This window comes from Notolepis coatsorum (assembly GCF_963971535.1).
Source record: "Notolepis coatsorum genome assembly, chromosome: 2".
NCBI lineage: Eukaryota > Metazoa > Chordata > Actinopteri > Aulopiformes > Paralepididae > Notolepis > Notolepis coatsorum.
In genome coordinates, this window is record NC_140166.1 from 42230527 (window position 1) to 42255388 (window position 24862).

A 24862-nucleotide genomic window follows, 5' to 3' on the forward strand; every position below is an offset into this window, starting at 1 on the left:
AATCCCGGGCGGCCACGGAATCGGTCCCAGACCTGTCCGACTGTCTGGACGTAGTCCCCACTCGTCAGGGTGAGGACCGCCCCGCGACATCACATCTGCACCCACATTCTCCCTGCCAGGGATGTGGAGAGCCCTCAGGCCGCGCAGATGGAGAACGCCCAGAGCCCGACCGCCGCCCGGTGCAGACGGGGGGAGCGCACTCCTCCCTGTCTGTCAATATACGACGCTGACGGCGTGTTGTGCGTCCTGATCAAAACATGCTTGCCCACTACAAGGTGGCCGAGCCGTTTGAGGACCAGAAGGACTGCCTTCAATTCCAACACATTGAATGTAGCGCAGACCGGGCAGCATGGTCTTGCCAGCTGCCCCCTACTGCGTTGGTCCGACACGTCCCCCCCCCATCCCATGAGGGAGGCGTCGGTGAAGACCGTGACGTGTGACAGCCTGCTGCCCATGCTGGTGAGGGCACCAGGCCCTCCCCAGAGGACGAGCTCCCCCAGTACTGACATGGGAACCTTCAGCCACTTCCAATTGTCTCACACCGGGTCCATTTCCATACTGGAAAAAAACCACCTCTGTATCCTCCTCATGAAGAGGAGGCCAAGAGGGACCACAGAGTGAGCAGATGCCATCATACCGAGCAGGCGCAACACGGACAGCGCCGTAACCGTCCTAGGACGGAACCTCCCGAGCGCGCCGAGAACCACCCACTCGCCGCCGCTCTGAGAGGGATGCCCATATAGACCTTGAGCTTAGAAATAAGCCCAAGTACTCCACCCGCTGACTGGGAAGAGGAGTACTCCACTTCCAGTCTACAGCAAAATCCAGGCTGGTGAGGAATTCCACCACCTGCCTGGTATGCACAGCCACACACACGCATAGGGCAAACGCTGATATATAGGTGAAAATAGCTCTGATTATCCCAAGACTGGTAAAATAGATTCCTTACCTCAGATCAGATGTTATCCAAAAAGATTTTTCCAATTCCTGATCGCCATTCCAAATATCGATCGCGTTTATTGATTCAGCATTGGGTACTGTAAATACATAATCCATGTGTTTTCCGGGCCGGCGATCACAATGGATTCTTCAGTTGTGTCGACGGAAAAGTAAAATGAGGAAACTGGCCCCCCCCCCTTCAGCAGTCTAAAGTAATGGGGTGCAGTTACACAGGGAGAAACGATAGGGGGCGGTATCTTCCCAATTGAGCTCAGAGAGAGTCTGCAACACTAACCTGAGGCTCGATTGATGAAATATGAATTCAAATCGCCAAAAGAAATACGACAAACAAACGCTATATAGCGTTGGCGGGCACTCAACGGTCGGCATGAACTAACGACAACGCGTGGCTGGCATCCAAAGTGTTAACATAATAATTGTAGTATTTTCTATTATTTAAGTTTCAACAATTAATAAGTTTATTAATAAAAAATATATTTTATAAAGAGTGTTCCATGTTCTGTTCTAATATTATATTCCATAACTTTTCCTGATGTTTTAGGTTTTTGCCGTGGTATTGTTTTAGAACCCGTATCGTTAACGTATCAGTATCTAAGTAAAAATGTGGTATCGTGACAACACTACTCACTGCATCATAGACATTTTACCTCAACACTCCCGATAAAAAAAAGCGTAAGAAAGAGTTCTCACGCTTTCTCCAGATCCCACGTTCAGTCATGGCTATTTTGCACAAGTGATGTCCATGTTTTTTTTTATGATTTCTACAATATCTAAAATGTGTCTATATTAATAATTTCAGAATATAAATGTAATCAGTGACACTTTAATTTGCAATGGCCTTATTACAGTGCATTGACCTGTGCAACTTGTAATCTCTAACACGATTTTGTTTTCCAAAAGCATCTGATGTGGCGGAAATACAAGAAAGAAGAATAATTCCCTTCAGAAACAATAATATTGTTCAAACATTTTCAAAAAGAAAAACTGTTAAAGTGCATGTTTTAGCTAAATTTCAGCGTGGATTCATAGGGGGTTAGGGTTAAATGTAAATCTTCAATTGTCTGTTGTTTAGATGTACTGATGAATCAATCAAATAAATGTTTGGATGAATCGATGACTTAAATAATGGTTAGTAGCCACTCTAGTTGATGTCCTTCCTCGCTCTGGTTCTCCACCTGTCCCAGGGCTTTGAGACGGCCCTCCACTTCGCCTGTAAGTTTGGGTGTCCAGAGGTGGTGAACGTCCTGTGTTCGCACCCCGACACCGACAAGAACTGCAAGAACAAGTACGACCAGAAGCCGTGTGAAGTAAGTGAACTCAAAAGACTCGAGTTCAATAACGTCACGGTGACCAATTGCAGCCACTCTTATTGTCTGGGACCAAATACGGCCACGCCCCACTCCAGTAAAAAGTGGGAATCTCTAGAATGGGTTTGGGGCGGCGCTGTATACGGAAGTGGCTCTCAAGGTGACGATTAGACAACACTTTCTGTTGTCAGTAGATGGCAGCATTGGTTTAAAATTAAACGGTGAAAATGTTGAAAACTACAACACTGCATTTCCCAAGAGCGTTAGCACAGGTCGCAGGTCACTGGGATGTGTCTATATTCTTCGACGTGATCTGAACAGCGGTAAACTATTACTGCGACCTCGGTATAGCGACCGCGAATGGTAAACTAATTATCTTAACAGAAGTGCGCTGGTAGCATTACATATGTTGTCTAAAGGGGGACATATGGTACAATTTAAGATTCTAATGATAATCGGCATATAAAGGACAACATAGAGCATCGTTAATTTGTAAGAAACCTCAATGAAAACGGCGCAGGGTGCTATTGTTATGAAAATGTGATAGAATCCTATACCTGGACTCATTTGGTTTACGTTCCGTTACATGAGCAAATCATTTTCCTTTTGATTGATTCAGCAAGTTTACTATATTCAGATGTTTGTTTGATTTATCCTTTATCCTTTTCACAGGTCATTTGTGAAAGAAAAAATAAAACCGAAGAGGTCAAACAGAAGATATGTGACTATTTGGAGGGTGAGATTCACATTAAAAATGTTTTAAGTTGGGAGGATTATTATGCTCTTAACTCATTCAGCGTCAGGGGTCGCTGTTTACCTTACCATTGAAATGCCATCGCCTTTTAACATGGGGATACGTGGCTGTGTTTGCAGGCCTAAAGCTATATTATATATTATAGCTATGGATCTAATAATGTAGTCGATTGTCATTGAGTTTCTTCCGGTCAAGATGCAAAAAACGGCAACGTGTATTTGAATAAAATCGTTATCGTTTCTTCCCTGGACTAGCTACTGTTCTAAAATCACATTTTGATTATCGTGCCCCTCCGTGCTTTGATCGCAACCAACGGAACACGCCACACACACGGCCCAATCAGCATGAAGGAATTTTTGGATCAACGCAATATTAAAATTTTTTATCCACCTTTTCTCCTCTTTTTCAATTTTTCTCCCATCCCAATCCATTGTGCCAATTCTTCTTGAACGTTGCTCGCATATGCCCCCCACTGGCCGGTTGTAGGGAGGATAGAAGCCTTGCATCACGTGTCCCCTCCGGTACACGAGGAGGCAGCCTGTCACATCTTTTCACCTGCCAGCGCGGACTCTCATTGGCGAGGTGTAACGTGTGGGAGGCTCACACTACCCCCGCCATTTCCTGTCTCTGCTGTGCAGGCGTCCCCAACCGACCTGTAGGAGTCGCTGTCCACAACGTCCAGATTACCACCCATCGACTTCCACCCTCTAACTCTGCCAATTGAGTTAGTATGACGGCTGGCCCAAGCCGGAGGCAACACCGACAGCCGGAGTTGAAACCGGTGTCTCTTGCGTTGGTGACGAGCGCAATGTTCGCTGCGCCGCCCGGATCAACGCAATATTGATACCATATAGTCCTTACCTTGACCAGGATCTGTCCCGAAAAGAATATTCCAATTATCTGATCGCCATTCCAAGTACTGATCGCGATCGTGTTTCCAAAACGTAATCCAGCAATGAACATGAACCGCGACTGCTTGATTCTCGTCGATGCATGTGTTATAAGTGCTTGCCCTGCCCGAGTAGTTAGACCCTGGCCGCAGATCGGCCCAGACACTAAGGCCATGTCCAGACTAAACCGATTTCGGTCATATCATTCAAATTATTTGATCGTATGTACCTTTCATCCACACGGAACTGTGTTCTGGCAGCCTGAAGACGCTACTTTCTGAGACCGGCTTCCAGAGTACGCAATTCTGAAGACGGCCCCCTTGCATCACCATCTTTACCTTCTCCTGAACCAATGACGCGATAGCCCACCTCTCCCATAACACATTGGGCGCAGGGCATTGTGCCCATCATTGTACCCAGTCTGCCAGCACTCTAACCCTATGGAGATGTTTACCTTCTTTGCAGGGCTATAACTTTTTAAATATTATAGCTATATCTGCATTACTATTTGATTTGATTTGATTTGATTTTATTTAATTTTATTAGGGATCCCCATTAGCTGGTGCGATAGCAACCAGCTAGTCTTCCTGGCCCATTCAACATTGATTATCTATCGTTCAGGATGTGGGAACGTTATATTTTTTCATTCATACATTGTTGTGTTAATACCGTTTAGAACAGTGGTTCCCAACCTTTTTCCCCCCAGGGACCCCCAAACATCTCTGATGAAATTCGCGGACCCCCTCCTAATAAGATACCATAAAATACTTTTTTTTTTTCATTTTAATAACAAACTGCTTATACACAGGCATATGCATCACAATTAGACCCACTATGCTTCTTTGACTTGTGCCTTCAATCAACAAATCTCATCTTGCACCATATGCATTTCAAAATGTTTGGCCAATATTCAAATGCTGTATTCATCCTCTCAAATCAGGCCCTAATGGTGAACGGTTTGCATTTATGGAACAAATCAATGCAACAAATTAAACTAAATATGAGACAGGAAATTCCAATCAGTAGCAGAGAGAATCTGTCCTAGCTGGGTTTAATACTTTTTTTTGTCATTTTAATAACAAACTGCTTATACACAGGCATATGCATCATAATTAGACCCACTATGCTTCTTTGACTTGTGCCTTCAATCAACAAATCTAATCTTGCACCATATGTATTTCAAAATTTTGGCCAATATTAAAATCCTGTATTCATCCTCTCAAATCAGGCCCTAATGGTGAACGGTTTGCATTTATGTTGAATGAAGTAAGAATCCACTGCAGTAAAAATATCCTGGTAGTAAGGTTGACTGACATGAGAATGTCCTGCTTCAGATCCTCATTTTCAATATATTGCACATAAACGATGAGCACAGCCTCGTCTGCGACAGTTGTAGTTTCATCAAGTTGTATGGCAAATGGACCCTTTCTAAGCTTTTCTGACAGCTGCTGCTCGCAATCACTTGACATCTTATCAATTCGGTCTTTCACTACATTGTTCGAGAGTGGTACTGATTTTAGTTTATCCGCCACCTGTGGGCCGCACAGTTTCTAAACCATTTTGATGCAGGCTGGTTTGATGAGCTGCTCGCCAATATTGTGCGGTTTCTTTGCTTTTGCAATTAAAAGCGAACACTCAAAGGAGGCTTCGGTAGCCTTCTGTAAATCACTGCCACCCCTGCTCCACGCTACTCTAACATCAACAGGCTTGTTCGCCTTGAGAGACTGTTCTTTCCTCCGAAAAAAGTCTGGATCCTTCCCAACGGTTTCTGGGTGCTTAGACGCCTTTACGTCTCTTTAGCTTGCTGGGCTTCAGGCTCGAGTTTGCCAACTTTTCTCCACAAATCACACACTCAGGTCGTTTGTCTGGTCCCTCAGTGAAGCCCATGGTGATGTAATTTTCGCGATTGCTGTAGGTCCTAAAAAAATACCTCAAATCATCTGTGGTCTGGCGGACCCCCTGCGCCCCCTGGCGGACCCCAGGGGGTCCGCGGACCCCAGGTTGGGAATCACTGGTCTAGAATATAAGTATGTTTTTAAGCTTTTCTGCTGTAATTCCAAAAAACGCTAGTTATAGGCCCTGACGCATATGATAGATTATCGATTGGCGTTTCTTTCCTATACACGCTATATTAAAAAATTCAAATGTATATGATCGGTATACATTATGCTTCATCATGCGTGAAGGGGGGTCGTTTATAATTCCTTGATCTAGGGCTGGGCGATATGACCAAAAACGTTATCGCGATAAAATTATAAAATTATTTTCATATAATTCGATATCGATAATTATCGTCGATATAATGTCTGTCAAGTTTAATTAACTTCTTATGCTGCTGCGAATGTCTCAAGTCGAGTTGATGTCGTCATCAGTCCGCGCACGTTAGCAGTTAGCCGACAAGCGGAGTATCTCATGACAATAAATATGACACTAAAATACTCTCTTCCGCCACAATATATTGAAACGAACTGTATACCCCACACTACTATAAACGTGGCCTCAGAATTCAAAACACACACATACTCGGCACGTAAATATATAAAACAGTGCCGTGCAAGCTAGTTATTCTAGCCAGCCTGTTGTATTTAAGCGGTGTATTCCATGACAATGTGCTAAATATGACACGAAAATACTCTCTTCCGCCACAATATATTGAAACGACGTCCACTGTATACCCCCACTACTATAAACGTGGCCTCAGAATTCACGCCACACACATACTCGGCACGTAAATATATAAAACATCGCCGTGCAAGCTAATTAGCCTAGCAAGCCTTGTTGTTGAGTGAGTCCTACCTCCTTCCGGGTCTACGTCGCTCTCTGCCATCTCCTTCACTGATTGGTTGTTAGCTGTTGTGCGTAATCACGTCATCACGTAACGTTGGTTGTTGTTAGTGAGTGTGCTGAGCCGAGGCTGAACGGAGCCAAGCTTGGAAAATCGATATATCGAAACTTTGCGACCACGTTTCATGTTTATTTCGAGGAAATAATTTATCGCGATAGTTATCGTTATCGTTTTATCGCCCAGCCCTACCTTGATCGTCCGTAACGGCTTTATTTAGTATGGGTTGATATGTTGAGCAGATGGATTGCAGTGAAATGAATAAACAAACGGGCTGAAAATAACGTTATATTCCTCTTACCGTTGCCGATGAGACTGGAGGAAAAAGATCCCAATTATTTGACGTCGATCTCCTACATCCATTTCCGGTTTGTATGGCGCAATAAACGGCGAAATCATATCGATTATTGCGTTTCGAAAGCGATCCAAATGCACTCAAGTGTTTGTCTGGATCCACGTAACAAGATATGACTGCCGGAGGGATTTCCTCGATGCACCGATGGCCACTTCCGGTTTTGGCGTGAGTGTAACTCGCCCGACCATCCACCAGGCGGCGGTATTGGGGCGTTGCAATCTCAGACAGGGTGCCGCTGCAGTCCGGAGGGAGGCTGGATGAATTATGAATGCCATGGCGAAAAAATGAAATATTGATCCCAAAAACTATTTACGCCGTTGTTGGCGTTCAACGCATGGCGGGCAATAACGACTTACGCCGTTTATGGCGCACAATGTGTTAACCCGCGTGTGCAAACTCCCACATCACAACAACAATGGCATCAGAGTAGTTGCGTTCGTGTTACAGAAGCTATTGAGCTTGATCTGGATGATGCAACTGTGTGATGCAAACGTTTGCTAGTCGAAAGGACTGGACACAGGTACAAGTTAAACATCAATCAATTGTTTAATACAACACAGGTAGTTTGAGCCGCGGTCTCTCTCTCTCGCTCTCTCCACTCCCGAACGTACATTGCGCCGCAGTGTGTGTCTCTGGAAACTAGGTCAGCTCAAAAGCACAGAACCGGACGGCACAAGTTATCAAAAACAACGACAACACTAGGGCGGCTAGGTGGTGTAGTGGTCTAAGGCACTCGCCACCAGTGTGGAGACGCTAGGATTCGCGTGTTCGAATCCAGCTCTCCACATTGTTTTTCAGTTTGGCTGGTCGTCCGCAGTAATACACATTGGCCGTATTACGGGGAGGGAAAAACTGAAGGGTGGGGATCGAACGTTGTGAACAAGCGACTCCTACAAGTCGGTTGGTGCGCCTGCGCAGTAGAATCAGGAAGTGTCGGGGGCAGCGTGAGCCTCCCACGCGTTACTCCTCGACACTGAGAGGTCGAGCTGCGCAGGTGAAAAGATGCGACTGCTGTTACCTCAAGTACCGGAGGGGACTTGTGCTATGTATGACTTAGTCCTCACTGCAGCCGGCTTGTGGGAGGCAAGAAACAGCGTTCGTGACAGGGGAGGGTTGAATTGGATGATACGAAATTGGGATGGGAGAAAATATAGAAAATGGGAGAAAAAGTGGATCAAAAAAAAAAAAACAACGACAACACTAACGGTCGGGGGTTTTCAAAATAAAAGAGTGACGTCTAAAACAGGAAAGACATTTATTTTGTAAATTTGTGGCACGCACTTATTATCTTGAGACGTTTTCGTTTTTACGGAAACCTTTTTTTAAATGAAAACTAAACGAAAACGAAAAAGATCAAAATCATTTTAGTCTGGACAAGGCCACATCGTTTCAAATGGAGTGCAATAGCGGCTGCAAGGCGTTAGGCGGCGGTATTGGACTTTTGCAATCTCAGACCCATCCCCAGTGATAACACACAGCTGCCTGCATGTTTATGAATGGAAATAGCGAATAAAAGAAATAACGATCATAATAACGAGTATACTTGTTGTATACGTCCAACAATTGGTGGGCTATAACGAGTATACTCGTCATTGGCAATTAAAGAGTTAACTGCCAGGGACAAGATGCTGCCTTCAGATAAATATCTCATAGAAAAAGCTTTTTCCTTAGTTTCCATTTTGAATTGAGTTATTTCCTTAACACTGATAAGCATACAATATGGCATTACAATAAACTTCACAAATATATATTTATTTCAGGGACAACGTACAAAAAAAACATTTGTCTCTGAAGAGAAAAGATGCATTGCACTAGATCAGGGGTAGGCAACCCTAGACACGCGTGGGGGCATTTTCATTGGCACAGGGGGCAGCATTAAAAAAGTTAAAAATATTAAAAAAAATTATTTTTTTTGCTTTGAAATATTATAGTGAAATATTTTGCACTGTTGTCGCATTTATCTTGTTGAAATCCTCCCACAGGTTCTTTTTACTACCACATATTTAATTGAGACCCTTTATTTGTTTATTATTTCAATTTAGCTGGAAATACATTGCTACATCATTCAGTAACATTTGCAGAGCCTTATAACAAAAACATTATTACGGTCACCATTGTGACCAGTGGGATTAATCAACTAATTGTATTATTTATTTTTCTATTTCATTGAACATTGCACATGTTAAAAGCAATTTTTTTTTACTCAAAATGTGAGTATTACCAAGTCAACTTGTGTTCTTAAAACAATGACAATAAACATAGTTTTATTAGGTTGAAATAATGTGGTTGTGTACTTATTTTTCTGTTAACTTATTATGGATTGAAAACTGAAAACCTTAATGCACAGTAACTGAACTCAACATTTTTAAGTTCTGGTAACTTATTATTATTATTTTTTTTTACAGTGTAGTCTTGCGATCAATCAAAACTTATTTACACGATATACCTCACATTCACCCTCCATTCACATCCTGGTGTTCTCCTGGTGTTCTCCATTAGGCCTGTAGGTGGAGCTATGACAGCACACGTACAGTACACACACCGATGGTGTGTGATGTGTCCAAAAATGAATGGGCAAATGTGAGTGAAATGGTCGCACTGTATGCAGCTGTTTGTCTGCATTGCATCCCCCCCCCCCCCCCCCAACTCAGATTTAGGGTTGATACAACCATCATAATAATATTGTTAATAATAATAATAATAATAATAATAATAATAATAATAATAATAACAATAATGATGTAATAATGTAAAAAGTATCATTAAAAAGACCTGATTATGAGAGAAAAAAATTACGATGCATGGAATATTGTTGAGGCACACTAGTTAAAACTATATTTCAAACAGGCACTCCATGTCAAAAAGGTTGCTGACCCCTGCACTAGATTATAGCTTTTTCTATTTTACATCTCTCCAGTCCCTTGTACATACAATACAAGATTAGATTAGATTCTTCAATGACCACCCAGCCAGGCTGGTGGAATTTGTTTTTCAGTGCATTACATTGCATTGTTCCAACATATAACATCACTTACAATTAGGGATGCTCGATGTTGGCTTTTTTACCTATACCGATATTGTCCAACTCTTAATTTCCGATACCGATATCAACCGATACCGATATATGCAGGGCGTCCCCCCCCCCCAAAAACGGAATAATTTCAGGTAATTAACATTACATATCTCTTGTTGTGGAATTAACACAACATTATGCATACTTTTGACAATAAATAAAATCAGAATTTGTTCTTACTTGCTTGCCTGGGTAAATAAAGGTTATAGAAATGTAAAAAAATAAAAGATTTATTTTTTTGAAAAACCGATACCGATATTTTCCGATATCACATTTTTATGCCAATATCGGCCGATAATATCGGACATCCCTACTTACAATACATACATACTACATGCAGTTAGATACATAATAGACCACAATATCACAGTTTATGTCCATAACAGCAGAGGTAGGGGGGTTGCTACAGGGAGTTCAGTGTCCGTATGGCAATAAGAACATACAATAACATATTAAAAGAAAACCCTACTTACACAGAAGCCAGAGGCCCCAGTGGTTGATTCTGAAAGTGGGAACAGGATTAACTAACTAGCAACTGTCCTTTCAGGTGAGCTTTGAAGGTGTCAATTGAGCTGCACCTCCTCATCTCTTCTGGCAGACTGTTCCACTGAGTTATTGCTTTTACAGAAAAAGATGACTGTCCAAACACAGTGTAGCGGAACAGTTTAACACAATCGAGTGCCAACCCATTAATGATGTTGTGTAGACCATACATGAGTCTGCTAGTTGTCTGAGGTGTTCAAAGCTCAGTAGCCTGTGTTTCTCGAGTGTCACACAATGGTGGAAGTGCAAAGGCGTTTTGTCTAAAGTTTTCAGGGTTTGCTTATACAAGGAAGCAAGAGGTCTTAGACCTGATTCACTAGCTTGTCCCCAGCATGTGATACAGCATACAGTATGCCATGTGGGAGAGAATCATAGCGTGCATAAATGTCTTGGCTGCATCTAAGGAGAGACCGTTTCTGATGTGTCTAAAATTAACTATGTTTTAATGTTTTAACCATTTTTTACATGGCTCTTAAAGTTTAAATTGGAGTCTAGTACCACACCAATATATTTAAAGTCAGAAACAACGTCAACCTTGACACCTTTGACCCTTTGACCTTTGATGCACCTGCTGGAGCATCTTCCTGGGTTTCTTGTGGAAGAACATACCGGTAGCTTTAGTCTTAGTAGATACATTGAGACTTAGGCCTGACTCTTCTAGCCATTTTGTGATGCTCTCTAACGAGGCTGTTGCTGCATAAGTCCACACAAGAGTGTCGTCAGCATTCATCTGAAGATGGAAAATATCTGAAAAATATGTTTTGGTCTTTAACACTGTCTTCGCCAGGCTTATGTACATCATTATACCATCCTCTGCCAGCTCTATTTGTCTATGGAGAAGTTTCCCTTCTTTGCAGGGCTATAACTTTTTAAATTGTATTGCTAAATTGACATTACTATCGCCCATTCAACATCAAGTATCTATTGTTCAAGGTGTAGCAACGTTATACTTTTTCATTCACATATTCATACTAAAATACGGTCTAAAGTATAAGTATGTTTTTATCGTTTTCTGCAGCTTTCTCCAGAACGTGATTTATAGCCCTAAATGCATTATATTGATGATCAAATACAGTTTGATAGCGATCTGCGCAAGATAAAAAATGTCAAATGGACGTGCTTCTAGAAGTTACTACTTATCATCTGATGTTGACCGGATGGGGGGGGGGGGTTGTTTATAATTCCGTGGCCAACGTTAGATGATTCATCTAGTGTGGGTGATATGATCATTAGAGCAGTTTATATCGAACACGTTAAAAAAAAAATGCTAAAACTCACCGTAGCTTCTTCGTAGCGTTGGGCGATGAGCGTGGCGCAGAAATATTCCTATTATGGGATGTTGAAATATGCGATCCATCTCCAGGTTGTATAATAGTATATACGTCCAAATCATGTTGTTTATCGAGTTATTGGTAACTGATTGCTATCCATTATGTCTAGCTCGAGTCCCGGGACTATTAGCGAGTGATCGGACCGAATTGGAATGAGCACCAGCGTCCGTTTCCGGTTTGGGCGATCCGCCGATTGGCCACCAGATGGCGCTCTTGAACCGTTGGAGAGTTGAGAGGGGATCAACAGTAGATCTCAAGTCTCCGGGGGAGAAATATGATTGCGATCACAGATTTTTGAAATATTGATCTCAATGACGTGTTACGGCGTCATTGGCAGAATTAGCATGGCGGGGAATGATGAGTTACGGCGTCTCTGGCAGAGAAAGTGTTAATAAGCACCAGATTTGGAAAAAGGTGATTGAATTCATCATGATTAAAAATTAAGAATAAAAATGAAGTGTGATTTATCTTTATCTTTATTGAATGTACAGCCTAAAAGTCAAAAGACAAAATCTGGATCACTGTTTGAAACTAGAAATTATCTAATTTGAACCAAGAACCAAGAAGATCAATGTTGAAGATCAATGTTGGTTAATTTTTTATTACGGGTTATTTCTTTTGGATTTGTATTGAGATTAGAAACAAATTTCCAAGCGTTTGAAACTAATTATCATGGATGTCGTTTTTTTCTTCCAAAAACTACATGTTGTGGCTTTAAATAGACTATTTGATATTTTTTTTGTATCTACTTTTTCTCCCCATTTTTCTATTTTTCTCCCGTCATCAATTTCGTATTGTCCAATTCTACCCTCCCCTGTCTCGAACGTTGTTAGGCCATGCCTCCCACAAGCCGGCTGCAATGTGGACGAAGCCTTGCATCACGTGTCCCCTCCGGTACTCGAGGAGGCAGCCGTCGCATCTTTTCACCTGCACAGCGCGATCTCTCAGCGGCGAGGGTCTGCGTCGCTTCCTGATTCTACCAACCGACCTGTAGGAGTCGCTGTCCACAACGTCTGATCCCCACCCACCAGCTTCCCACCCCCTAATACTGCCAATTGTATTAGTATGAACGACCAGCCAAGCTGGTAGCAACGCCGAGAGCTGGGCTTGAACCCAGCATATCCTGCGTTGGTGGCGAGCGCCTTGCCCACTGCGCCACATAGCCGCCCAAATAGACTATTTGATTAATCAACAAATGATATGACTATTGATCTACCGGTACTATGAATATTTTTAGTGGACAAGGCTGTCTTTGACTACGGTAAATACATTCTTAGTCAACTAATAGTTATAGGATCAGTCGACTAATGAGTTTGTTGATTTCATTGACAAATTTGTCAAATCTCTGAGTTTCCCACATGCAGTAATGCAGAAGGGCCTCTTTAAATCTAGTGCTTATCATTTCTTCAAGAGATGTAACTCATACAGCATTGGAAAAACCGACTTATTTGTTTATTATATGGATCCCCATTAGTCTACACCCATGGGTGAAAGACTATTCTTCCTGGGGTCCGAACACATAACTTACAACATTGGATAACAAAACAATAAAAAACATAAACACTTTAGCTTAAGTACATTCTCAATATCTGCAAAATCACAACACAAAAAGGCTCCAAATACAATACTAACTCAATAAATAATAACTCAACTGTATTTCATTATTCATAACAGCGTTTTTCCAACTTTTTCTTCAAAATCCCTCCAGTATGCAGCAGCTCTATACATTACTAACAAAGTCAATAATACATTAATTAATTAATTGTGAACCGACAATGAACTAATTAATGAACCGACTGGGGCAGCCGTGCCTCTTACCCTTGATACAGTAAATGTTTGTTCCCATCACGGTTCCCTTCCTCCCAAAACCGATGCCTCTCGTCTCTCAGATCGCTGCTACATCCCCTTACTGAGAGCGACGGACAACTCGTCTCAGCCTGTCATCGGCGCTCCCTGGTCACCTGAACCATCGGAAAGCTTTTCACGGACCGCACAACACGCAAGAAGTCCCATGGATCCAGTGATGGCGGTCAAGGCCTTTGCGGGTCCGTTGAGTCCCTCTAAGGCAAGTCATTTACCTACAGCTCTCTTCTAGGGACACGCTGAAATGCCACTTTCGGTATCGGCCGCAATCGTCACTTCCTGTAATCTTCCGATGCCTACAAAAAGGACGAAAGCCTTTGACTGATGTCCTGCGTTTTTTTTTGTATTTTCACCAGTCTGTGCTGTTTACTGTGTTTATTCAGGGAGATTTGTGTTTCCACTATGCTGTAGTATTTTATATGATAACATGAATATTTCAGTATTCCTCAACAGATCCAAAGGTAATGGCCTCTTTTGAGTAATGTCCTTAGGAAGGGACATGATAGGCTAATACTGTACAATAGTTTGCCCCTCACCTTGTAGTTTTGTAATTGCAATACATTGCAAACCACATTGCGAAAATACTGCAAATAAATGTAAAATAATAATAAGAATACTTTTTGTAAGTTTTGGTATTTCGACCTATTATATAATATTTTGACAATCATTTTCATTTCGGTGCATTTCTACCTCACTACCCTACTATCTGTATTTGTTGGTGTCTCTTTATTGACCATATGCACACCACCTAAGGTGGGAACAGGATGAAAAGAGATCCCAACCTGAGCATGACATAAGAGCAAAATGACCACCATGTGAATATGGTCAATTCAAGACGCTGACTTGCAATAACTAAAAAGTAGTCATCAGTGTAACTCCCTCCCTCTCATCAGTGTGACTCCCTCCCTCTCTCTCTCTCTTGCAGGCGGATGAGTTCCGCCGGGCGTGGAAGACGCCACCCAGAGACAGAGCAGGGCACTTCCACAACATCCTGAAGTCAGACCCTGACCGCGGGGCAGAGAGAGTGGGCAGGTTAGTTGTGTTTATTTTAATTTATGTATATATATATATATATATATATATATATATATATATATATATATATATATATATACATACTGAATGAGTAACACATTGACCATAACTAAATAATGATGGACATCTTTGGCATCTTTTTATTATTGTCTATTTAAAACTGAATCAAACCATAAACAAGGTGGCCTGTTAGGATGTTAGATCCTAATGTGAAAAACAGATTTTATATGTCTCATATGTGCTCATTTTATGCCTGTCTTTTTTCTGTTGTGAAGCACTTTGAGCTGCAGTTTCTGTATGAAAGGTGCTTTACAAATAAAGATTATTATTATTATTATTATTATTATTATCTCAATTATAATATTCACAAAATATGCTTTGGTCTTTAATATGCGTTGGATTGAAATATCTGCACGATTGCATTCATTTGCAGAACAATAATGTGTAAAACAAAATACTATGCCGGGATCAGACTACACAATATTTTTGTCTTTCACGACGGTCACCGTGTCAGATTTAGGTTATCATAGCATCATAAAATGTAGCTGTGTCTTGGCCGCGAGGCAGGGGCGCACGGCGCTCAATGCTGGAAATGTGCAGACCACAACTAAATCTGGCTGAATTTGTGTCGTCTGATCCTGGCATTGTAGTCCTCCAAGGTGTCTGTAGTGGAGGACGGCCCTGGTGCAGAGGTGTGGTGTCTGTAGTGGATGACAGCCCTAGTGCAGAGGTGTGGTGTCTGTAGAGGAGGACAGCCCTGGTGTGTCTGTAGTGGAGGACAGCCCTAGTGCAGAGGTGTGGTGTCTGTAGTGGAGGACGGCCCTGGTGCAGAGGTGTGGTGTCTGTAGTGGAGGACAGCCCTGGTGCAGAGGTGTGGTGTCTGTAGTGGAGGACAGCCCTGGTGCAGATGTGTGGTGTCTGTAGTGGAGGACAGCCCTGGTGCAGAGGTGTGGTGTCTGTAGTGGAGGACAGCCCTGGTGCAGAGGTGTGGTGTCTGTAGTGGAGGACAGCCCTGGTGCAGAGGTGTGGTGTCTGTAGTGGAGGACAGCCCTGGTGCAGAGGTGTGGTGTCTGTAGTGGAGGACAGCCCTGGTGCAGAGGTGTGGTGTCTGTAGAGGAGGACAGCCCTGGTGCAGAGGTGTGGTGTCTGTAGTGGAGGACAGCCCTGGTGCAGAGGTGTGGTGTCTGTAGAGGAGGACAGCCCTGGTGCAGAGGTGTGGTGTCTGTAGTGGAGGACAGCCCTGGTGCAGAGGTGTGGTGTCTGTAGTGGAGGACGGCCCTGGTGCAGAGGTGTGGTGTCTGTAGTGGAGGACGGCCCTGGTGCAGAGGTGTGGTGTCTGTAGTGGAGGACAGCCCTGGTGCAGAGGTGTGGTGTCTGTAGTGGAGGACAGCCCTGGTGCAGAGGTGTGGTGTCTGTAGTGGAGGACGGCCCTGGTGCAGAGGTGTGTAGGCTGATGATAATGATCCTCTCCACAGAGACCTGGCTCGTGAGATGGGCCACCCCTGGGCAGAGTACTGGGACTTCCTGGACAGCTTTGTGGACCTGTCTTCAGCAGAAGGCCTTCGCAAGCTGGAGGAGTACCTCAACAAGAAGGACTTCAGCCAGAGGGCCCGCGAGGAGGCCGGCGAGAACGAGACCAGCAACCGCTTCAGAACCCCTTCACCAGGTAACACACAAGGTCCTTGAAGTGCTTAAAGTGCTTGATTTTTTTACAAAAAAGGTCAAGGCCTGGAATTCCTTAAACGGCAAATTTTTAACAAGGTGCTTAAAAAGTAATTGAAATTCAAATCAACCGTTCGCATTGAATGTTTTGTTCATCCATGATCGAATTGTTCTGAATCAAGAAATCCTTTTTTTTTGGGTTCTGTTTAAAAAAAATCTGAGTCGCTGTCTTGCGCACTCCAACTGCTTTTCCTAATTTCTTCTTCGCGTGTGATGCCCTAGCTTGCTCTAGCTGGCGAGCAGGCCAAGAAGATGCTTAAAAAAACAGCATTTAAAAGTGAATTGTATTCTTCGAGTGACATCCTTGAAAATGAAAAATAGTGCTTGGAAAAGTACTTAAAAGTCCTTGAATTTCATTTTGCAATGTCTGTGGGATCCCTGAGGTAACCTCTTTCTATACTTGTGTATATACATATTCAGAATGAAAATATTCTGGGTCGTCCCGATTACTACTTTTTGGGCTTTCAAGCTTCAGCATTAATTATCACAGACTAATCAAAGCTTTTTTCTTCCTGCGGTATGTAAATTAGAGCAGTATGGTAGATAAGTTTTCCTTGTCGAAGAAGAACTGATTTCCATTTCTTATCTTTATAAGCCATTTCTAATACAGATGAAGGCACATTTGTGGAGTGGTAGACATTTTGGAAAAAGCATTTGAATAGTGATTTTGGCATCAATTACCGTGGCAGTGATTGAAGCTTTGAAGCATTCCGGTCAGCTCTACAAATATTCTCTTGCTGGTCCTTTTTCCCTACCTAATAGACGTAAAACAAACTACACACCAAAACATTTAATAATAACAATAACAATAAAGTATTAGGATGTATAAAAGCCTGCCTGTTTCTAAAGGTTCCTCCCATTCGTCATCATGTACCCAGATGAACATACCGAACATGTATTACCGAACATGTATCAGAACGCAGCGGCCCGCCTGATCTCAAACCTACCGAAGTCGGCCCATGTCACCCCACTTCTTAGGGACCTGCACTGGCTCCCCATTGCTGCACGAATCCGCTTCAAGGCCCTTGACCTAGCATACCGTGCGGCAAAGGGAACTGCTCCCGCCTACCTCCGGTCAATGGTCTCTAACTACACACCCTCAAGACCCCTACGCTCTGCATCTTCTGGCCGCCTCAGACCTACTCCTATCCAAGCTCCGGGAGGGTCATCAAAGAGAAGTCGCCTATTCTCAGTCCTTGCCCCACAATGGTGGAATGAACTACCCACCCCAGTTAGGACAGCCGAAACACGTCCAATCTTTCGCCGTCGACTAAAGACTCACTTCTTCAACCATTAACTGAATTAAAAAAAAAAAAAAAAAAAAAAAAATCGAACCCTAACTAACCATACTGTCATGCACTTGTCCTAATAAACTAACCTACACTGTAGCACTCAACACTTTGATGAACATTGTTACTCAGCTGATAGAGTTGTGCTCTTCCTGATGGCTTGTCGTACAGAACTTGTAAGTCGCTTTGGATAAAAGCGTCAGCTAAATGACTAAATGTAAATGTAAATGTACCTGTTCATACTTCACTGACTCATACTTTTTTTACATAACTGCCCAATTACACAGCCCTGGCCTATTATTTTTATTGTACTATATTCTATTGTGCTATATTTAATTTAGTTTATATCCCATTTAATATTATTCGACCTCCTTTATTTACAGTTGTACAGCCCTGGCCTATATTTAATTGTATTCCATAATTATATTCTATTGTGCTTAACTTATTTCATATTTCATTTTATCCTACTCCACCTCTTTATTGTATTATCTGTTAACGTCTGTCCGCCAATGTCGCACCGAAAACGACCAAAGCCAATTCCTTGTATGTTTGTTTATTGTTTGTTTATTGTTATTTGCACTTACAAACATACATTCTGGAATAAAAGAAGAACAGTTAAAAATGTGCAGGAAAGGTCCAAAAGAGCTTATAAAAGCGACCTCCCCTCTTAAACTATATAGGATAACTACACAGAACCCCCCCCCCCCCCCCCCCCCCACACACACATTATGCACACACACACATGCGCATATCCCTCTCTCATACACACAGATACATACAATACAGCATTATACAACAATTATAAAAAAGACTACTCAAATACACATGGATAGTAAAGACTACAGGATTAAGCTTGCTTTTAAATGTATTTAAAGTGGAACATGTTTCTGTTTGATTTTGTATATCATTCCACATCACTGCACCTTGATAAACAAATGAGAATTTGTTGATAAACAAATGAGAACAAATGTGAAAACTACTTGGCAATAAAGACCATTCTGATTCTGATGCAGGTAAGCCTAAGAAGTTCTGCAACTCCATCTCCGTGGGCGCCTTCCTGGACGAGGGCGACGACATCAGCCTGGAGGAGATGAAGAATCGGCAGAACGCAGCGCTCACCAGCATCACCGCCTCGGCCTGCTGCTCCCAGGACGGCCTGCAGGGCGCCGCGGGCGGCCGGGAGGTCCACATCCTGCCCATCCCCCACCACCACCACCACCACCACCGCGGAGGAGGAGCCGACCTCATCGAGACGGCGGCCGTGCGGGACCTGCTGTGTTGCCTCGACGACGACCTCCTGTCGACCCCCGGCGTGGCCTGTAAGAACGGCCCGTGCCTCCCCTCCTCTGCCAGAGACAGGACTCACAACGGGGACATGGTGTCCCCCCGCACCACCTCCTCCTCCCCCTCCTGCCTGCTGTCGCCGATCTCCAACCTCATGGTGGAGTTTGAGCGCATGTCCCTGCAGGACGCGCTGGACGGCAGGGAGAGGAGGAGCAGCGGGAGCAACAGGCACCGGGAGACGCGGGACTCCTCCTCCTCCAGCTCCTCTTCCTCCTCCGCCACAGACCTGAGCTCGGGGCTGACCCGGCTGTCACTGGGGGGCCACGCCTGCCCGGACAATGTGTTCGACAGGGGGGGCGGCGGCGTGGAGGAGGAGCCCGGGGAGCCGGCGGACGGCTGGAGGACAGAGGGAGTGGGGGGGCCAGAGGTCAGGCGTGTTAGTGGCAGCTCGGACGAGTACTTTGAGGCCGAAGAGAGCCTGGAGGGGCTGCTGGGCCAGAGGACTAGGGGGCCGGTGTCCGGCCGCACCTTCTGTGCCAGATCGAAGTCCTGGGACCACGGGGGCAGGGATCTGAGCAGCTCGGGGTCCTCCGGCTCCTATAAGTCCCTGGAGAACTCTCACGAGTTCCTGCCCCGGACCCCTCCGCGTGTTAGAAGAGGACCGTTCATCGACGGGTGAGTGGAATAGAATAACGCCATCTTCTTAGCCCTGATGTGGACCTCCCCCGTTATTCTCTAGCTCTGCTCTTAACCCTTTCACTGCCACACCTTCTGTCGTGTGGCAGTGAAAGGGTTAACCTTCTGTGTATTGTCGCAAGTGAAAGGGTTAACAGTTTGGTAGTGCGGCGGTGAAACGTTTAAGTCTGCACTTTAAAACGCTTACATAAATTAGCACTTCAGATATCCGCCTGTTCTTATCTTCACAGGGATTCGCCGAGCAAGTTGGACCGGGAAGTCATATTTGCAATAGAAGCCATAGATCTTGATCCCCAGAAATACCCCACCATTTTGAGATGGAAGAGCACAATGAAGACCTACTCAGTGTCTGACATGCAAAGGTTAGTAGCTTTAGGGCCCGCGTCCACCGGCCTCATATTTCCAGCTGAAACATGCTGGCAGTGCGCCCGTAGTTTTGGGATGAAGCGCATCTTGTAGCGAGATGACAGAGAAAGAAATCTAGCGACAGCCATCGTATTTTACTGCCGCGGTTTTGCGCATATAGCATATTTTAATACACTTTATTGTATATTAATTATATAGTTATTGCCTGACACCACAGTTCGCCCTTTGCTTTTTATTAGTGTATTCGTGTAGTTATTAGTGTATTTGTGCGGCTGCCCTCATACTGCTCCTGTCTCTTGCGGGTAGACAGGCAGGCAGCTCCGGTGTCAGGTTACAAGCAGAGTGGTAGATATGACTGGCTGTGATTGGTTGTCTGAATATGCGCTCGGCGCACCACTCTGGAAAGTTCAGAAGTTTCAATGCGGCCGCATAGAAAAGCTGAAAGGCGGTGAAAAAAAAAGCCGACTGCAGCGCACTTCCTATAGGTGGCCGCATACGCTCCCTCCCCATTGGAATACATTGAAAGAAGACGCGTGCGGTCATAAATATGAGGCAGGTGGACGCGGGCCCTTACTTTGCAAAGATGTATTTTCCATTCCGGTCTAGAGATCGTTGTACATTTCAGTCTGTTTTTACCGTGACATTTTGTCATGTTGATGAACTTGATGGTTGCATTCTGCATTGTTTGTGTTGGGGAAGAAGGAGCCCGATGTCACTGACTTAACCCTTTCACTACCACACTACAGAAGGTTAACCCTTTCACTACCACACTACAGCAGGTTAACCCTTTCACTACCACACTACAGAAGGTTAACCTTTCACTACCACACTGTCTGTAGTGTGGTAGTGAAAGGGTTAACCTTCTGTAGTGTGGTTGTGAAAGGGTTAACCCTTTGTCGTGTGGCAGTGAAATGGTTAACCTGTATTGTCGCAGTGAAAGGGTTAACATTCTGTATTGTCGCAGTGAAAGGGTTAACAGAGGGCAGAGTGGTAGTGAAAGGGTTAACGTGTCGTCCGTGTCCGTCCCGTTAGCTGGCCCAGCCCTGCGGTGGTGAAGTCCCGCCCCAGGATGCCGCACTACAACCCTGGTTCCCCCGTCGGCAGCAGCCTGGCGTCCCCAGCCAGCCGCTTCAGTCCGGCCCGCCACGCCGGCTCTCCAGACTTCAGCCCCGGCCGCTACAGCCCCGCACACGCCAGCTACATCCAGCGCATCCGCCTCGTGCACTTCAACCAGCCGCCAATCTAACGGCTCGCCCCCCCCCCCCCCCCCGCCAGTCATGTTCCAGCCCCAGCAAGGTGGCTACGCCAGAGTTCAGAATTAAAGGTGATGTACGTGGTATTTTTTTGTTCAAATAAATGTTAAATAGCTCTATATTCCAACAGCCATCACTGATATGAGTGTTTAATTTATTGTATAGCGCTTTTCAAAGACCCAAAGTCGCTGTTTGTTAGTGATACTCGGTAACATGGGTCTCTTCTCCCCCCCCCCCCCCCCCCCCCAGCAGTAAACAGGAAGTATGAGTTCTCATACTAAAATAAAGTTGGAACAGGGTACCAGGAAATGTATTTTGTGTTTACTGCAGAGCGGAGGGACTGAAAGACCCATATTACTGACCAAACACTGTATCAGTGATGGGACATGTGGACCACTTATTTTAACCAAGAAATACCACTTGCAACACCTTTAACGATGTATGGTACTTTAATTTTTTTTTTTTTTAAAGCAGCTACTAGGAAGATTTTTGACATTGATATATCATTGTAAATTGCATTTTCTGGCAGTGACATCACCTTCTGGCCACATTTTGCAAGTTCAACAACAATCGCAAAGCCCTCTGTTGCGATAGGCTGCAGTAATGTCGAAACAGTCCCTTTATATGAAATTCCCCCACTACTAACATTAACAATGAAGAGGGATGTGTGGGAAACATTTTAAAGTACCAGTGGGGGGAAACACTGAAAACATATATAGATATTGTTACATCGGAGTTTATTTACAAAATGGATCATCATTCAATGTCATTGAAGACTCCCGTGACCAATAAGCACTTACGATTACTTCCCCTAAACATGTTTTCATGCCATTCTTTATGACCGTTAAATTCTACATTTGGCCGGTAAATCTTATCGGCCACATTTGCCAGTCAAAACAACTGCTAGTGGAAAGCCTGGCAGGTTTACTGCAGAAACACGTTGAGATCCTTAGACTGAAAGACGATGACCGCCATGAGTCCATCAATATCTCTATTGATATTGCGTGTCTTCTGGGTTCTGCTGAAGGGATATGGCACAAAGTTCCAACAAAGAACTTGCTTTATCAACTAAAATAGGCTACCAATTGTTTCAGCCATGTCTCATTTGTTTACTTTATACATACAAAGGTAGCACAACCAATATGACGGATATATTTTGTTGAAAATTTCAGAATTCACCTTGGAGCTGCTTTAATTGAGGTTAAACCTTTTTAATTTTCCCTGTTTATTTGATCATGCAAGATTGAAAATAATAAGAAAGTACAATTACAAAAAACTGAACAATGTATGGTACTACTATATATTGCATACAGGAATTGTCATCACGTTGGGTTGTGATGTGTACACTCGAAGGTTACCATGACGATGTACCTTCTGTACTGTATGGGTGTGGACCACGTTGATGGTAATGGTGTTTATTCGTGGCAAGTATGAAGCACCTGTATCTTAGCTCAAGTAACTTTTTTTTTAATAACCATTAATACAACAGCCGCACTCCCTGAAAAAACAAGTTATTCACTAAAGACCTCAGTGTTGTCCTTAAACAGGACTATGATCACTGAGAATAGATGTTTTAAAAAGAAATGACAATATTTTGAATTATTTTTGGTATGTCAGTCAGTAGCACAAAAAAAAACTTTTATTATTGTGTGTAAAACCAACTGCCAGTTCCTATGTTTTCCTCAGTTCAGGAATTGCCTTAATTTTCTGAGGCGATGGACCAGAATTTGCCACAACGGCGATCTCCACCGGCTGCATTTGTTACAGATGACCGAAAACATGGGAAAACGACAATAAACTTGATCTTCCATGTTTTTATTTGTTATTTAATAAATATGTGGTACCAATGTTTGTTTGTCCATCCTAGTCATTTCTCTGTGGTTCCTGGACCCGTCGTGACTTTTTCTTTTCTGCCACTAAAAGCTCAAAGCTATGTTACATGGAACTCCTATCCTGGTTTCTCCAAAATTGGCTGATTACTAATACAAACTGACAACTGTATATATATAACAGGTTATTGCAATGCTACAATGGCGAGTTTAGTAATGTGTAATGGTGGGCTGTGAATGTGCAAAAACCTGCTGTAGCCAAACTGGAGAGATGATCACCTTTTAGAAGTCAATTCACTGCTGTATCAAGGAGGGTCATCACCCAAGCTGAGGGGGGAATCGGGCCAATCCTACCGTATTTAAACAAGACTCAGCCACAGATGTCACTCCAGTTAGTGTGAAAGAAACATACTGAATGTAGATTTTCCTTAACTAAACCTTTACTGGAGCACAAACTACTTCATGGAGAGGATTGTATCCGTTGTACTCTTCACGGGTCACAACTGATCTTTCTGGTCTCTGAATGTTTATGAATGTGCAAGTTTTGCTCAAATGCACCTAAACCATGCTTATTGTGCTTTTGGCATTCTGTGCTTTATATAAAAAAATTTAAACGTTCATGGTGAATTAAACATTTCTGTATGTCTAGACCTAATTTGCTTTAGACTAATCAATAAAACTTAACTCCTCTCCCGCAGCTTGTGTCCAATTGATTTTCTTTAACCCATCACCCCCCCCCCTTCCTTGATCATTTCTGTCTGCATAATGTTATATGTGCAAAATAACTAAACATGATTACAATTTCTCCTTTTATTGCATACACAATACAACATGTATTATCCTCTTTGTGAGGGCACCTTGGTACCGCATAAGAAAACAGAGCATGAGACGCATAAATAGCTATACAAATTCAGGTATAACTCCCTTTTTTAGAAAAATCATTCATGTCATTTGCTGAAAAAAGAAATCATGTCCATTTAGGAACGGCCTCAAAGCAGTTGTCAATACGTCTGCCTTTCAATACATGTTAGTCGGATTCTACAGTGAGAACCCCCCCCCCCCTGCATTTAACGACATGGACGTGATCACGACAAACGGCCCATTCTTGCTTAAAATGTATAAAGTAAGAGGAAAAAACCTACATAATGTATGTTATAGCCATAAATTATATATTTCCATATTGTATCTAATGTACAATGTGTACACAAACATTTTCTGAAAATATAAGTTTGCCTGCTGGGTATTGAAACCGGTTGCTATGTTGGTAAGAGTGCTTTTACCGAGACACTTTTTCCAACAGCCTCACTCAAACCATAACCTTAACCATACTGCTACTTTGAATTAACCAGAACCATTAAGCGAAGTCTTATTAAAAGCGTAATCATAACATGGGTGTGTGAGTGGTAAACACTTACTACTGCAATGACCGCTGGTTCAACCCAGTCACAGATTTTAGTTTTGTACGTAAGA

General features: G+C 43.4%; 1 protein-coding gene across 3 annotated transcripts in view; it reads left to right on the forward strand.

The window, feature by feature from the left end:
- The window catches only part of ankle2 (ankyrin repeat and LEM domain containing 2), a 68291-nt gene extending 44255 nt beyond the window's left edge, over window positions 1–24036 (forward strand). For all 3 annotated transcript variants that reach the window (XM_084307899.1, XM_084307901.1, XM_084307900.1), the window contains 8 exons: window positions 2145–2267; window positions 2940–3003; window positions 13945–14120; window positions 14844–14950; window positions 16429–16619; window positions 18978–19923; window positions 20175–20306; window positions 21343–24036. In XM_084307899.1, the coding sequence (XP_084164025.1) occupies window positions 2145–2267; window positions 2940–3003; window positions 13945–14120; window positions 14844–14950; window positions 16429–16619; window positions 18978–19923; window positions 20175–20306; window positions 21343–21556 (1953 nt within the window). In that variant the 3' untranslated portion in view covers window positions 21557–24036. The remainder of the gene's footprint in view (window positions 1–2144; window positions 2268–2939; window positions 3004–13944; window positions 14121–14843; window positions 14951–16428; window positions 16620–18977; window positions 19924–20174; window positions 20307–21342) is intronic.
- The last annotated feature ends 826 nt before the right edge of the window (window positions 24037–24862 follow it).